This window comes from Martes martes (assembly GCF_963455335.1).
Source record: "Martes martes genome assembly, chromosome: 10".
NCBI lineage: Eukaryota > Metazoa > Chordata > Mammalia > Carnivora > Mustelidae > Martes > Martes martes.
The window spans coordinates 73,602,853-73,615,448 of record NC_137898.1 but is presented as its reverse complement, the minus strand read 5'-3'; the positions used below and the strand labels follow the sequence as shown (position 1 = coordinate 73,615,448).

Genomic DNA, 12,596 nt, shown 5'->3' with positions numbered 1-12,596 from the left:
GGTAATTTCCCCTAATCTGCTACTTTATATTATCTTTTTATTTAATTTATGAGAAAACAAAAATAAAAACTAAAATATTTCAATATAGTCTTTAAAGGAAGTCTTTCAAAAAAGCCAAGAACATGTCAGGGCCCTCAAATCTGATATTAATCTTGATAATACTTATGGGAACCTATTCTCCAGCTTGGCTAAATAAAATTTCTTCAACATGATTTCCTCTATCTTAGGATTTACCAGTTTTGTTCTCTAAGTATGACATACACGTCCTTTCCTTCCTTGTCATATCTGTAACTTTTCCTCATCTTTAAGAATAAGTCAAAGGAGAGTCTTTTCTGGAAAGCATTTAATTTTCAAGGCAGAGTTAGGCTTTTCCTTTCTGGATTCATATACCTCTCATGTTTCTTTTATTGGCTGTACTACATTGCTATGATTGTTAATTTTTTTTTTCTTTTTTGGAAGATGGCAAGCACCCGAGTTCAGGAGTTTTTATTCATCTCAACAAATAAAACAGGCATAGTATCTGACTATATGGAATATAGTAAAAACTTAAAATGTTTGATGAAGGAATGAATTTTTTTTGAATGAGTGAATTTTTAATGAAAATGTTTTATCCTCAACCTAAGAGCAATCAGAAGGACAGTTATAGTTCACATTCCCAGGCAGTTGCCCATAATGGTTAAGAACCTGGTTCTATAGTAAGACTACATTGTTAAAAAAAAAAAAAAAAAAAGACTACATTGTTTAGCTCTCAACTCTGTCCTTTGCCAGCTATATAATCTCCATATCTCTTTTTTAAATCTATAAAGTAGGATAATATTGGAACCCATGTTACAGACTTAGTGTGAACTGAATGAACCAGAACTTGTGAAGAGTGTAGAATAGTGCCTCAAACATAGTAAAAACTAAATGCATATTATCTTTTAAAACTGTTATATTGAGTCTATTCTCTGGTTTTTTTTGTTTGTTTGTTTGTTTTTTGTTTTGTTTTGTTTTGTTTTTAGTAATAGAGAGAATTGGAATTAGCTTTCATCTTTCTTTTCCCAACATTGGCACATTTTGATGACAGACTACTTGACACCGGAACGTCATGAGCTTCTCTTCCCATGAGATTTGAGGCTTATTGCCTTGTTTTGGAGGCCAAGCTTGCATTTTCTTCTTCAGTTTATACTCCTCATTTGTGACTGGTCTCAAGGAGACAGGAGTTGTGCTTCCGATCCTTAAATATTCATTCTTGTCTTATAGGCCTGCTGCTCTTCAGGGCTCGGCTCTTTTTTTTTTTTTTTTTTTTTTTAGATTTTATTTATTTATTTGACAGACAGAGATCCCAAGTAGGCAGAGAGGCAGGCCGAGAGAGAGGAGGAAACAGGCTGTTTGGGAGCAGAGAGCCTGATGCGGGGCTCAATCCCAGAACCCTGGGACCATGACCTGAGCCGAAGGCAGAGGCCTCAACCCACTGAGCCACCCAGGTGCAGCTTTCTAAGAATGCTTCCCATGATTGCTCATGAGTCATAATGTACCACCATGGCTTGCTTGTTTATATTTCCCAATAGACTACACTTTTCAGACCAGGGATCCTGTCTCATTATTGTTTCCTCAGTGCGAACAGCCAGGTCTGATGGTCTAGAAACGTGCTAAAGTCTTAAGACATGTTGATAGCATTAAATAATTATTACATTTTGCTTTTTAAGATGTAAAAAAAATTTCTTCAGTTAAAATGGCTTCTCTGTAGTTCCTTTTGTAGCTGTGGCTAATGTAGTGTGCTAAGGTTTTGTTTTTTTTTTTCCAATCATTTGTTTATTTGATAGAAATTGATTAGACATTTATTCATTGTAGGCTAGACAAAATATTGTGAGAAAAACAAATATAATACCAAGCATGAGCCCTAATTAGGTAGTTCACAGATTAGTGAGAGGGACTAAAGCACAAATGAATAACGACATAAATCAAGAACAATGTAAATGACGTGTCCTAAATGAAGAGTAAAGAGAGAATGTGGCATGAGTTCATAGATGGAAGAGTGGTGTCCTGGCCATTATTTTAATAACCAGTTGTCAGAATAAAATCCTTGATGTGCAGCATTTGCTAATTTCTTGGTATAAATACTCCCACCATGGCTAATTTCAAACTGTAGCTTGAGGTCTCTGAAGAAAAGTTGGGGAAAGGTGTCCATATTAGATCTTGCTAGCCACTGTCGGCTGATGCCAGCACACTCTGGATGGGAGAGATGGTTACGGACAGGTATGGTCTGGGTCGACTTCATGGAGGAGGTGAAAATTGTTGCCATAAAAATTAGATGACTAGGGGCGCCTGGGTGGCTCAGTGGGTTAAAGCCTCTGCCTTTGGCTCAGGTCATGATCCCAGGGTCCTGGGATAGAGCCCTGCATCGGGCTTTCCGCTCCGCAGGTAACCTGCTTCCTCCTCTCTCTCTGCCTGCCTCTCTGCCTACTTGTGATCTCTGTCTATGAAATAAATAAATAAAATCTTAAAAAAAAATTAGATGACTAAAGGACAAGCATGTTCCGGGTTTGGAGAATGGTATAAGCAATGCATCGAGGCAAGAAAGAATGTGAAATATTTAGGCAAATATACTCAGCACGCAGTGGGTACCTAATAAATACATGTGTGAAGAGCAGAATAGTGGTGAATTGACCATCTGACTGAGAAGAGTCTTGAGAGGAAAGTTCACGTGCTACGGTATTATGTGGCAATCCACTGTCTCTAGCCTTCCTAATGGTGCTTTTTCTCCAGACCCAGAATCTGCCTCAGCTTGGCTCTGTGGGCTGAGTGAGAAACTACTTGGTCATTTGTTTATTATTTTTCAGTTATTTTAATAACCATGCAGATATCTATTTGTAAGATAGGATTAGCAGAGAATTCTAAGAGAGTAGAAAATTTTAGTTTTCTAGAGTGACAGAGTGGCTTAAAATCCATACATCTGCATAATGGCTTTATCTCTGTCAAACAAACATGTTTCTACACACTAAATTCAATTATACTATTTTCTATAAAGACAGATAAAGGCAAGCTAGCTAAAGATCAACTTTTTTTTTTCTTATCTGCTATGTAAATATAGAATTCTGTGGTTTAGCAGGGGTCAGCAAACTTTTTCTATAAAAGGCCAGAAACTAAATATTTTCCACTTTGTGGGCCCCAGGGCCTCAGTTGCAACTACCCAGCTCGGCTCTTATAGCATGAAAGCAGCCGCAGACAAGTTATAAATGAATGATTGTGGTTTTAATCAATCCTGACTTACAAATAAGTGAAGACAGATTGGGCCTATAAGCCATAGTGTGCTGATTTCTTGCTTAGAGCATCAAGGTGTCTAGGAATTCTAGAATTCTTTAAAGTTTATGGGACACTAAAGATCAAAAAATGCCAAGAATTCACAAGGACAATAGGATGTAAAAATGATTTCATAAAAAGTGTTCAATCTATCTTTTCTGATAAAATGTTTTTTCTAAACCTCCTGCTCCCTCCTTTCCATATGGTTATAGGTAATTATGATATCATATTAATATCATAATTTTGGTGTTTTTACACTTTCTTAAAAACTGATTTCTGAATGAAACGTGACTTGGGCTGTTACTTAATTCCTATAATATTGGAGTTGTCCTGCAGACAACAACAATGTGCCTAATAATCGTCCAGGCTCATGGTTGGTTACTTTTTTATCTGATGTTGTGTCCATGTTCCTGGGGAAATGAGTGAGCAAGAAATGGTGACAATATGAGTAAAACATCTAATTTTCAGTTTCAGTTTCTTATCTTTAAAACAGGAAAAACAGGGGTGCCTGGGTGGTTCAGTAAGTTAAGACTCTGCCCTCGGCTCAGGTCATGATCTCAGGGACCTGGGATGGAGCCCGCATTGGGCTTTCTGTTCAGCAGGGAGCCTGCTTCCTCTCTTCTCTCTCTGTCTGACTCTCTGCCTACTTGTGATCTCTGTCTGTCAAATAAATAAATAAAACCTTTTAAAAAAATAAAACAGGAAAAACAGAATTTGTTGTATTTACCACAGAGAAGGAAAGTATTATCTTAATGACAGGTATAAATCTGTGCCCTTTATACACTGAAGAAAATTACCTAAGAGGAGACAAAAAAGAAAGAAAAAAGAGCCCTACATTCATCTGTCATAATTCAATGCTTTACTTCCTCCTCTCTTCTTGAAGAACTCCAGAAACAGACAGCTGACCTTCCTCCAGGTACTTTCTCTTCCGCTATCATCACCTATGATTAAGTCTAAATTCTTTAAAGGTAAGGCACTGCATATGTAACAAAAAGGAAGAGGGTTAATAAGGATAAAAAAGGCTCCAGGAGAATTAAGGCACATTAAACAAGATGGCTGGGCCATATTTTTTTTTTAAAGATTTTATTTATTTATTTGACAGACAGAGATCACAAGTAGGCAGAGAGGCAGGCAGAGAGAGAGGAGGAAGCAGGCTCCCTGCCAAGCAGAGAGCCCGATGGCTGGGCCATATTGCATTGTGTCTGAAGAGCTAATCGTATAACGCTCAAGCCGATGGTTGAGATCAAAGACAATATCTGCTTCTATGTGAGGGTCTGAGATTGGAAAGGAAGAAATAACATTGGCAGAGAGAAATAAAATGTTTTGAAGAGAGATATAGCTGATTTATGTCCTGCTGAGGTGGCCTTAGACCCCTTGTGCCAGCTCTGTGCACCCACCTCTCTGAAACTACGTGCTTGACTCCTGGCCACAGGACCCTGCCACCTTCAGAAGACTGCCCTTAGGCTTGGGAGCCGCACAGTCAGTCTGAATGGACTAGTGCCTGGAAGCTTTACAGCTCCTACCTCAAGGCAAACTGTAGCCAATGACTATTTGATACAGTAATACAAAAACTCTGTTCCCTTGTTTTCAGGCAAGACAAACTGAAGTGTAATTTCATACTCTACCAAAATCTGGCTGAGTCTGGGACTTCAACTGAAACTGTACTCTTATTTGGCTTTTCCCCCCTTCTTATTGTGTTTTACCCATTATCTTACTGGTTTCTCTTTAATAAAACATTTGCATCCAAATCCTTAGTTAGTTTCAGGGCTGTTTCTGGGAGAATCTGATCTGAGACAATAGACTACCATAATTTCTTAGCTTTTATGTAATAAAGTCACACTATATTTAATACCCACAAGCACATAATTTATGAAAAAGTGTCAACCAACCTGTCAACAAAGGTATGGTGAAGAAGAAAAATAGGATCGTTGGCAGATCCCTGTACCTGAGACATCGTTCCGTTCATGTAGATGTGCAGGGCATTGTGCATACTGCTTTGAGAGGCATCTGCTATCCCAGTGAGGGGACTAGCAAATCCTGTGCACAAAAAGAAAATTGGAAAGAAAAAAAGTCAGTTTGCTTTAATAATTGAAAACCTCAACGCTTATCTCATTTGGTTTGTGACTACACTTGAGATTCTATTGAGATTGCTTACATTTTGGATGCCCACTGCTTATTTAATAAACCTTGGGGGAATGGAAGGCTGTTAATCGAGGTACAGTGGACTGATTAACTGGATGGAGTAAGTGGAACCAATCGTGTTCCCTCCTGTTGCTTCTGCCTATTATATCTCCTTTAGATACTGCAAAGTATAGGACCTTTTTATACTAATCAACATGGTCACTCTCCCTTCAGTCTTCAATGGCACTTAGAGAAGATCTTTCCAGCCTGTTATGTATCTCCTTGCTTCCCAGCTCTGGTGGTTGCTTTTAATTTTGGTTTCTGGTTCCAGAGAAAACAGAAAATTTGTGACCTTCCGCATCACAGCCCAGCGGACGTCAGGTCAGATTGTGTTTGATTTCGCAAATTATTCACTTCAAAATTAATCAGAGCTCCATTAAATGGTTCCTTTCATTGTATCAGGAATATTAATCATGGGAGAATAATGATAATATGAGTTATTACTTTCTGAATATTAATCATGTAAATGCTTTTTGTGGCATATGTCCTCCAATCTTTTCAGCAACTCTGTCAATTAGAAATTATTTCCATTTTAACTTTGATCAACTAAGCTTCAAGACCTGAGCTCTGGTTATTTTGTGTTCTCTTTCACACAGTCCCTGGGAAGAGGAAGAAGAAGGTAGCATTTCAGAATCCATTCAGGCAAAACATAAAACATAAGTAGAACTCAGATTCAGAACCAGACAAAGAAGTCCCATTTATGAAAGTTAAATTATAAGCAGCAACCTCGTTGAGGGATGCCCTTGGCCTAGGGCATATTATTAAATCTCAGAATTTAGAAATATCAAACAGAAACTGGAAGATGATAATTATAAAGGTAGGATACACACAGTGAAGGCACTTTTGGGCAGGGGAGGTCTAGCTAATTTTATGCAACTAGGATTATTTTGTTGTCAACCCGTTCATTTTTAAAGCGGCAGATCTTAACTTCTACATTTGATGCATTGTGCTCGTCCACCATTTTGGCTCACAGTATTTCTGTCCCTCAGTCTGTGATTTTTTTTCCTCTCCTTTTGAACCTTCTGTGCTCATTCTCAGAGACCATGCTAAACCTTGCTCCTACTGGGAGCTTAGCTTAAGAACATGCACTTCTCTCCTCTCTCATCTATGAAACTTTTATGGTTATATACATAAGGCTTTTACTATATGCAGAGATTTTTCTAAGAGCTTGACATGATTTTTCATATACCCTTCAGAGTGATCCTACAAATTAGGTACCCTTATTACCTCCATCATATCAGTTTGAAAAAAGGGGCTTAGAGAAGTCAGGTAACATATGTAAGATTTAAAAATAAATAAGAAAAATTAAGATTTAAAAATTAAATTACACAAGTAACTTGCAAGATTTAAAAATAAGAGAAATTAAGGTTGGGGCACAAGCTTGTTTTCATCTAGAGCTCAGGCTCTTGAATATGCAATGGTTTACTGCCTTTCCTATGTAGCAATAAATCCCATATCATGGAAGACAAACTTCTGTATAGCAATGGTCTTTAAGCTTTTACCCTTGATAACACCAAAGGAAAGTTTTAAGACCACATTTTATATATGTTCTCACATACTGTTAAGTAGATCCAGATTATTTTAATCAAAACTGTAAAGACTTTCAGAGGATATAACTTCAGATATATTGCAAATAGTTCAAATGCAAAACTAAAAATTTAATACCATGTTTTAAAAATGTATCCACCTCATTCACTATACCCATAACAAGAATACCTAAACAAACTCTATTATCATGTGTAATTTTATGAGGTTTCCTTTTTGGACTTCATCTCACATTCTATTTTCCCACAGAAACATTCCTAAATATTATACAAGATATGCATGATTTTAAAAAAAAAAAAAACCTTCTCTGGGGCACTTGGGTGGCTCAGTGCATTAAAGCCTCTGCCTTCGGCTCAGGTCATGGTCTCAGAGTCCTGGGACTGAGCCCCCCATCAGGCTCTCTGCTCAGCGGGGAACCTGCTTCCTCCTCTCTCCCTGCTTGTGATCTCTCTCTGTTAAATAAATAAATAAATAAATAAATAAATCTTAAAAAAAAAACAAACTTTTCTGCCATGAAAATAGGTATAGAAATTAAAATTATTTTTTAAAACTCTCATGGAAACATTAATCTAATCTGGGTTAATTTATCATTAAATATTTTAGCCATAAACAACGTATCAAAATCACACAAATATATTAAAACATTTTACAAAATATTAAATATAAAAGTAAAATTTTAGAGAAAGTTTATTTCTTAATATATTGGTGAAAGATCATTAATTAAAAATTATTCACTATTAATCCATTGCTATATAGGATAAAGTTTAGCATAAATCTTATTCTAAATATTAAAAACTAAATCTGGGTCCTGAGAAAATTTTCCTCTCAAAAATAACTGCACAGGAAAGAGTTTTTTATAGTAATCTCACTTAAATTATTTGAACTCTCTTTTAGTTACATGCTAAAAATGACTCACTGATCTAGCATCAAAATAATGTGATTCATTAGCTGACAATCAAGAATCTTTAATGAAAGCAATCTTATAAATTATGAATTTATTTACAAACCACATGACTTTCAAGATATTCAACACCTAGCCCATTAAAGTCATGCCATTTAGCGATGCTGGCACCAATATTTTGAATGCTTTACTTGTTTGGCAACCTGTGAGTTTTTACCTCTTCTGAGAATGTGTTCTGTTAAGAATGGATTTAGGATATACGAGAGGAAGGCTTTAATCCTGAAAAGTAGAAGAAAAGTAACAGGTAAGGAGCAGAGGAAAAGGAGAATCTTCAGGAACTTTACCATTCAAGATCCATTTTAGAAAACTATACTTGGGGGGCACCTGGGTGGCTCAGTCCATTAAGCGGCTGCCTTCAGCTCAGGTCATGATTCCAGGGTCTTGGGATCAAGTTCCACATCGGGCTCCCTGCTTGGTGGGGAGTCTGGTTCTTCCCCTCTCTCTCCCCCTGCTTGTGTGTGCTCTCTCTCTCTTTGTGTCATATAAATAAATAAAATACAAAAAAAAAAAAAAAAGAAAGAAAAGAAAGATATACTTGGGAGGAGGACCTGGAAATAAATTTCTTTAACACATTCTGTACCATGTATCCTATAGAAAGTCTTGGTGAACCTGCAGTAGTGTCTATCCCAGTTTGAAGGTACTGTCATAGAGAAAAGATTTTTAGAGCTCTGAGGACCTGACTTTAAATTCTGTTACTAGCTTTTGTCAAGATAGCTATCTTTTTTTGAGCCTCAGTTTCTTCACTGGTAAGAGAGGGAATAATTAATGCCCATCTGGATTCTGATGAGGAATGATTTTGATAGCCAGTGTGATACAACTAGTATAGAATCTGGCACAAATGGAGGCTTCCTCAGTAGTACCTACTATTTCTCTCAGCTCATTGCATTTGATCAGTGGATGCTTATCACGAAAGCCACTAACCAAGAATATGAGGCACTCTCACTGCATAAAAGTCTCTTTTGCCACAACTACCCACCATCAGGACCCATCCTAGCACTGGACACCTCTCCCCTTCCTAAACTCCATGGCTCTACAGACCCTACCTGCTGCATGCCCTCATCCAAAGTTACGGTGATCTTAGGAAGTGGGATTACATTCCTAACAGAGTTCTCGGCAAGGCTTAGCATTTCTTTGCTCACTTCTTTGGCTAATTTGCCAGATATTGCATCTGGGAAAGCCTCCAAAGTTATTAAGAAAGGACATCTGAATAAGAAGTACATAGAGTTTGTCAGACTACTGTGATATGCTCAGAAATAGTTCAAAGATACAGGTTGAACAAACACCCAACCTCTTTGTATAGGAAAAAGATTATTAAATAGATAATCTTATATTAACTCTTTTAAATGAACTGTGTGTATCTTGTTTCTTCAAATAGACTGGAAATGTCTTGGGAGGAGGGACCAAATATTTTGCTTTGATTTTCCACAAAGACAGAGGCTCTCATATCTTTGTATTTGAAAGAAAACCAAATACAAAATAAGTTTAAATCCTTCACTTATACCAGTCTATAAAGACTGGGAATAGGAAAGATACATTTCTCTCCATAAAATCTTTTTTTTTTTTAATTCAATTTCTTTCCATAAAATCTTAAGGGACCCTCAAAGAGCTCTACTCTGCTGCTTGTTAAGAGACAAAATAGAGAAAATGTCATGGACTTGAATAGTGTGAAAATTTGAATAAATGATTTTCTATTTTACTTCACATAATTCATTTTTTGGCCAGTAAATCACCTTGGAAAAATAAGAAAGGATTACACTAATATTAGTAGGTTCTCTTGCTGAGAATTTAATTCTCTTTTGGAAGAGCAAGTCAAAGAGGAAATTCCAGGCTGAAATAAAAACAGTTTACACATCAAGCTTTTGAAATATCTCTTATGTGATCTCGTTTTAATTCCTGGGGCTACCTGTGACATAAATAGTATCATTGTTCCAATTTACAGATGAGACAACTTAGATAACTTCTTTTTTTTTTAAGATTTTATTTATTTATTTGATAGACAGATCACAAGTAGGCAGAGAGGCAGGCAAAGAGAGAAGGGAGGAAGCAGGCTCCCTGCTGAGCAGGGAGCCCGATGCGGGGCTCAATCCCAGGAACCTGGGATCATGACCTGAGCCAAAGGCAGAGGCTTTAACCCACTGAGCCACCCAGGCGCCCCTGGTGACTGCTTAGCTCTTGTCCAAGGATTCCCCAGGATGGGAAGTCCTGTAAGCCAGCATGGTTCTTGTTAGCAGTTGCAGATGCCAAAATGGCTCCCAGTTCTTCATGAAGGGCAGTGACAGTTGCCCAAAGTACTCTGGGTTAGGCCTTCAAATCTGCATGCTGCATTCCTATGGGAAATTAATAACCACAGTTTCTGGCTGATCCTAACAACACAAAACTTCAGCTCGTCAATCCGTGTCTTTTCTCTTTCATTTCCTCCCCAATAGTACTCTGGAGAGTTTTTCTGTTTGTTTGTTTGTTTTTTAATATTGAAGCCTCTTTCCAACCCTTGGAGATTAAGATTTAATTGGTAGAGAGTGGGGCTCAGGCACTTGGAGTTTTAAAAATACCCAAGTGATTTTAATGTGAAACCAGGGTTCAAATTCACTGATTTAGGTTAAATTGCTTTCCATCCTCCAAACTTGAGCTCACAGTTTAAAAACTTTACCTCTGAATGTATTATTCCCTTCGCTTGAAATTTTCTCCTCCTATATTCTGGAAGCCCAAAAATGTTTCTGTCTTTAAAATCACACACCACACACTTCTGCCTTAAAATATTTTCATGTTGTAGTGCCTGGTGGCCCAGTCAATTAAGCCTCTGACTGTTTTGTTTTGTTTTGTTTAATTTTTTTTTCAGTGTTCCAAAATTCATTGTTTATACACCACACCCAGTCCTCCATGTAATATGTGTCCTCCTTAATACCCACCACCAGGCTCACCCAACACCTCACCCCCCTCCCCTCCAAAACCCTCAGTTTGTTTCTCAGAGTCCACAGTCTCTCATGGTTTAGACTCTTGACTTCAGCTCAGGTCATGATCTCAGGGTTGTGAGACTGAGCCCCGCTCAGAGTAGAACCTGATTGAGATTCTCTCTTACCTTCTCCCTCTGCTTCCTCCCGCTATGCGTGCTCTCTCTCTCTTAGAAAAAAATAAATTTAAAAAAATGAGATAAAATATTTTCACGCTGATAACTGCTCCAACGTGTACCCTTGAAAATAATGTTTAAAAAATTAGCAACTACTATGTGGCAGGCGCTGAATGGGCATTTTCACATACATCATCTTGTTTAATTCTGTATGCTCCTTTCTAGGAAGTTGGGTTATAGATGTTACACTTCATCATGCCTAGTAGAAATGTGAAAAAGTACATAGTTAAATCTTCAGAACAGAGTATATTTATTTGATTTAATTTTATTTTCAGTGCATCTCAAACCTCTTTTAATACTAGAGTTTCAGTGATATAAATGGAGAGAAGAAAGCAAAAAGATAGACAAAGGTATGTTAGTGTTTTTGAAGATTGAAGCAAAGTGACTGTCTGGCCCCTGGTTACATTCCCCCTAATTAGTCTCCTAATGTGCAACTTAATTCAGGAACTGTGAAGTGCATAGCCTCACAAGGTTATACACAGTGATTTTGAGGGGTTGTATTTCACGGCTGAGTACTTTAAGAAAGGCTTATACTTTAAACTACTTGCAGCATAAATACAATATTGTAGATCAAAAAAAAAAAAAAAAAGACCTTGGCTATAAGCATGTCCCTAGGTATAATGGAAGCATTAACTTTCAATCCAATTTCAAGATTTCTCAAATAAAGTACTCGTTCTACAGCCATAAATGTAATTAATTAGCATTTATGTTTATTAGAAAATACTTTTAATTTGACTCAGGAAATTCCTTCAACAACAGGGAATGGAGCAATGAAGCAAATGGAGCAGGGGATGATGGCTTCTTACCATATAATTATTAGATGGATAGTTAAGGTCACAAATGCTCAACAAACTCCATGGTTCTCAAAAATATGGTCCCAGAGCCAGCAGCATTAACCTATAAATTTGTCAGAAATGCAGATACTCTTGCCCTCCAGAGAACTATTGCAAATGAAATCAGTGGGATTTACCATTTGCATCAACAAGTCTTCAGGCAATTCTAATGCACACTAAAGTTTGAGAACCACTGCTTTAATTATTTTCATTGTTTATACAAAGACTATGGGTAAGTAGTCATAGTCATCTCCCTAAACTCAATAAAAGAGAGAAACAGAATTATTTCATGTGTCATCACTTTAAATTGTTTGTTGTTTTCAATATCAGACTAATTTCACCTGCTAGTAACTCAGTGTGTGGATGTTGTATATGTGCATGCACATATGTGATCATTTTCTTTACATACATGTTATAAATACACAACACGTATATAATTTACATCATCTCATTATTTTTTTCAGCATTTCTTAGATCTTATCTCCAGTGTATAGACACATCAATAAAATGATTTTACACATCAAAGATAATTGTCCATTTCTTCATTTAAAATTTGTCTGAAACTTATTTTTAAGGAAAATTTTATAATGGTTTTCTAAATTCTAAGATTAGATTTGTGTGTTTGGCAAGACAGGAATATTGAGCCACACAGCAGAGTCATTTAGTTCAC

The 12,596-nt window shown here is 36.9% G+C and overlaps 1 protein-coding gene across 2 annotated transcripts in view; it reads right to left on the bottom strand.

Moving 5' to 3' along the window:
• TYR (tyrosinase) overlaps positions 1-12,596 on the bottom strand; it is a 96,487-nt gene that overhangs the window by 55,271 nt on the left and 28,620 nt on the right. For both annotated transcript variants that reach the window (XM_080817129.1, XM_080817128.1), the window contains exon 3: positions 5,172-5,319. In XM_080817129.1, coding sequence (XP_080673255.1) covers positions 5,172-5,319 — 148 coding nt within the window. The remainder of the gene's footprint in view (positions 1-5,171; positions 5,320-12,596) is intronic.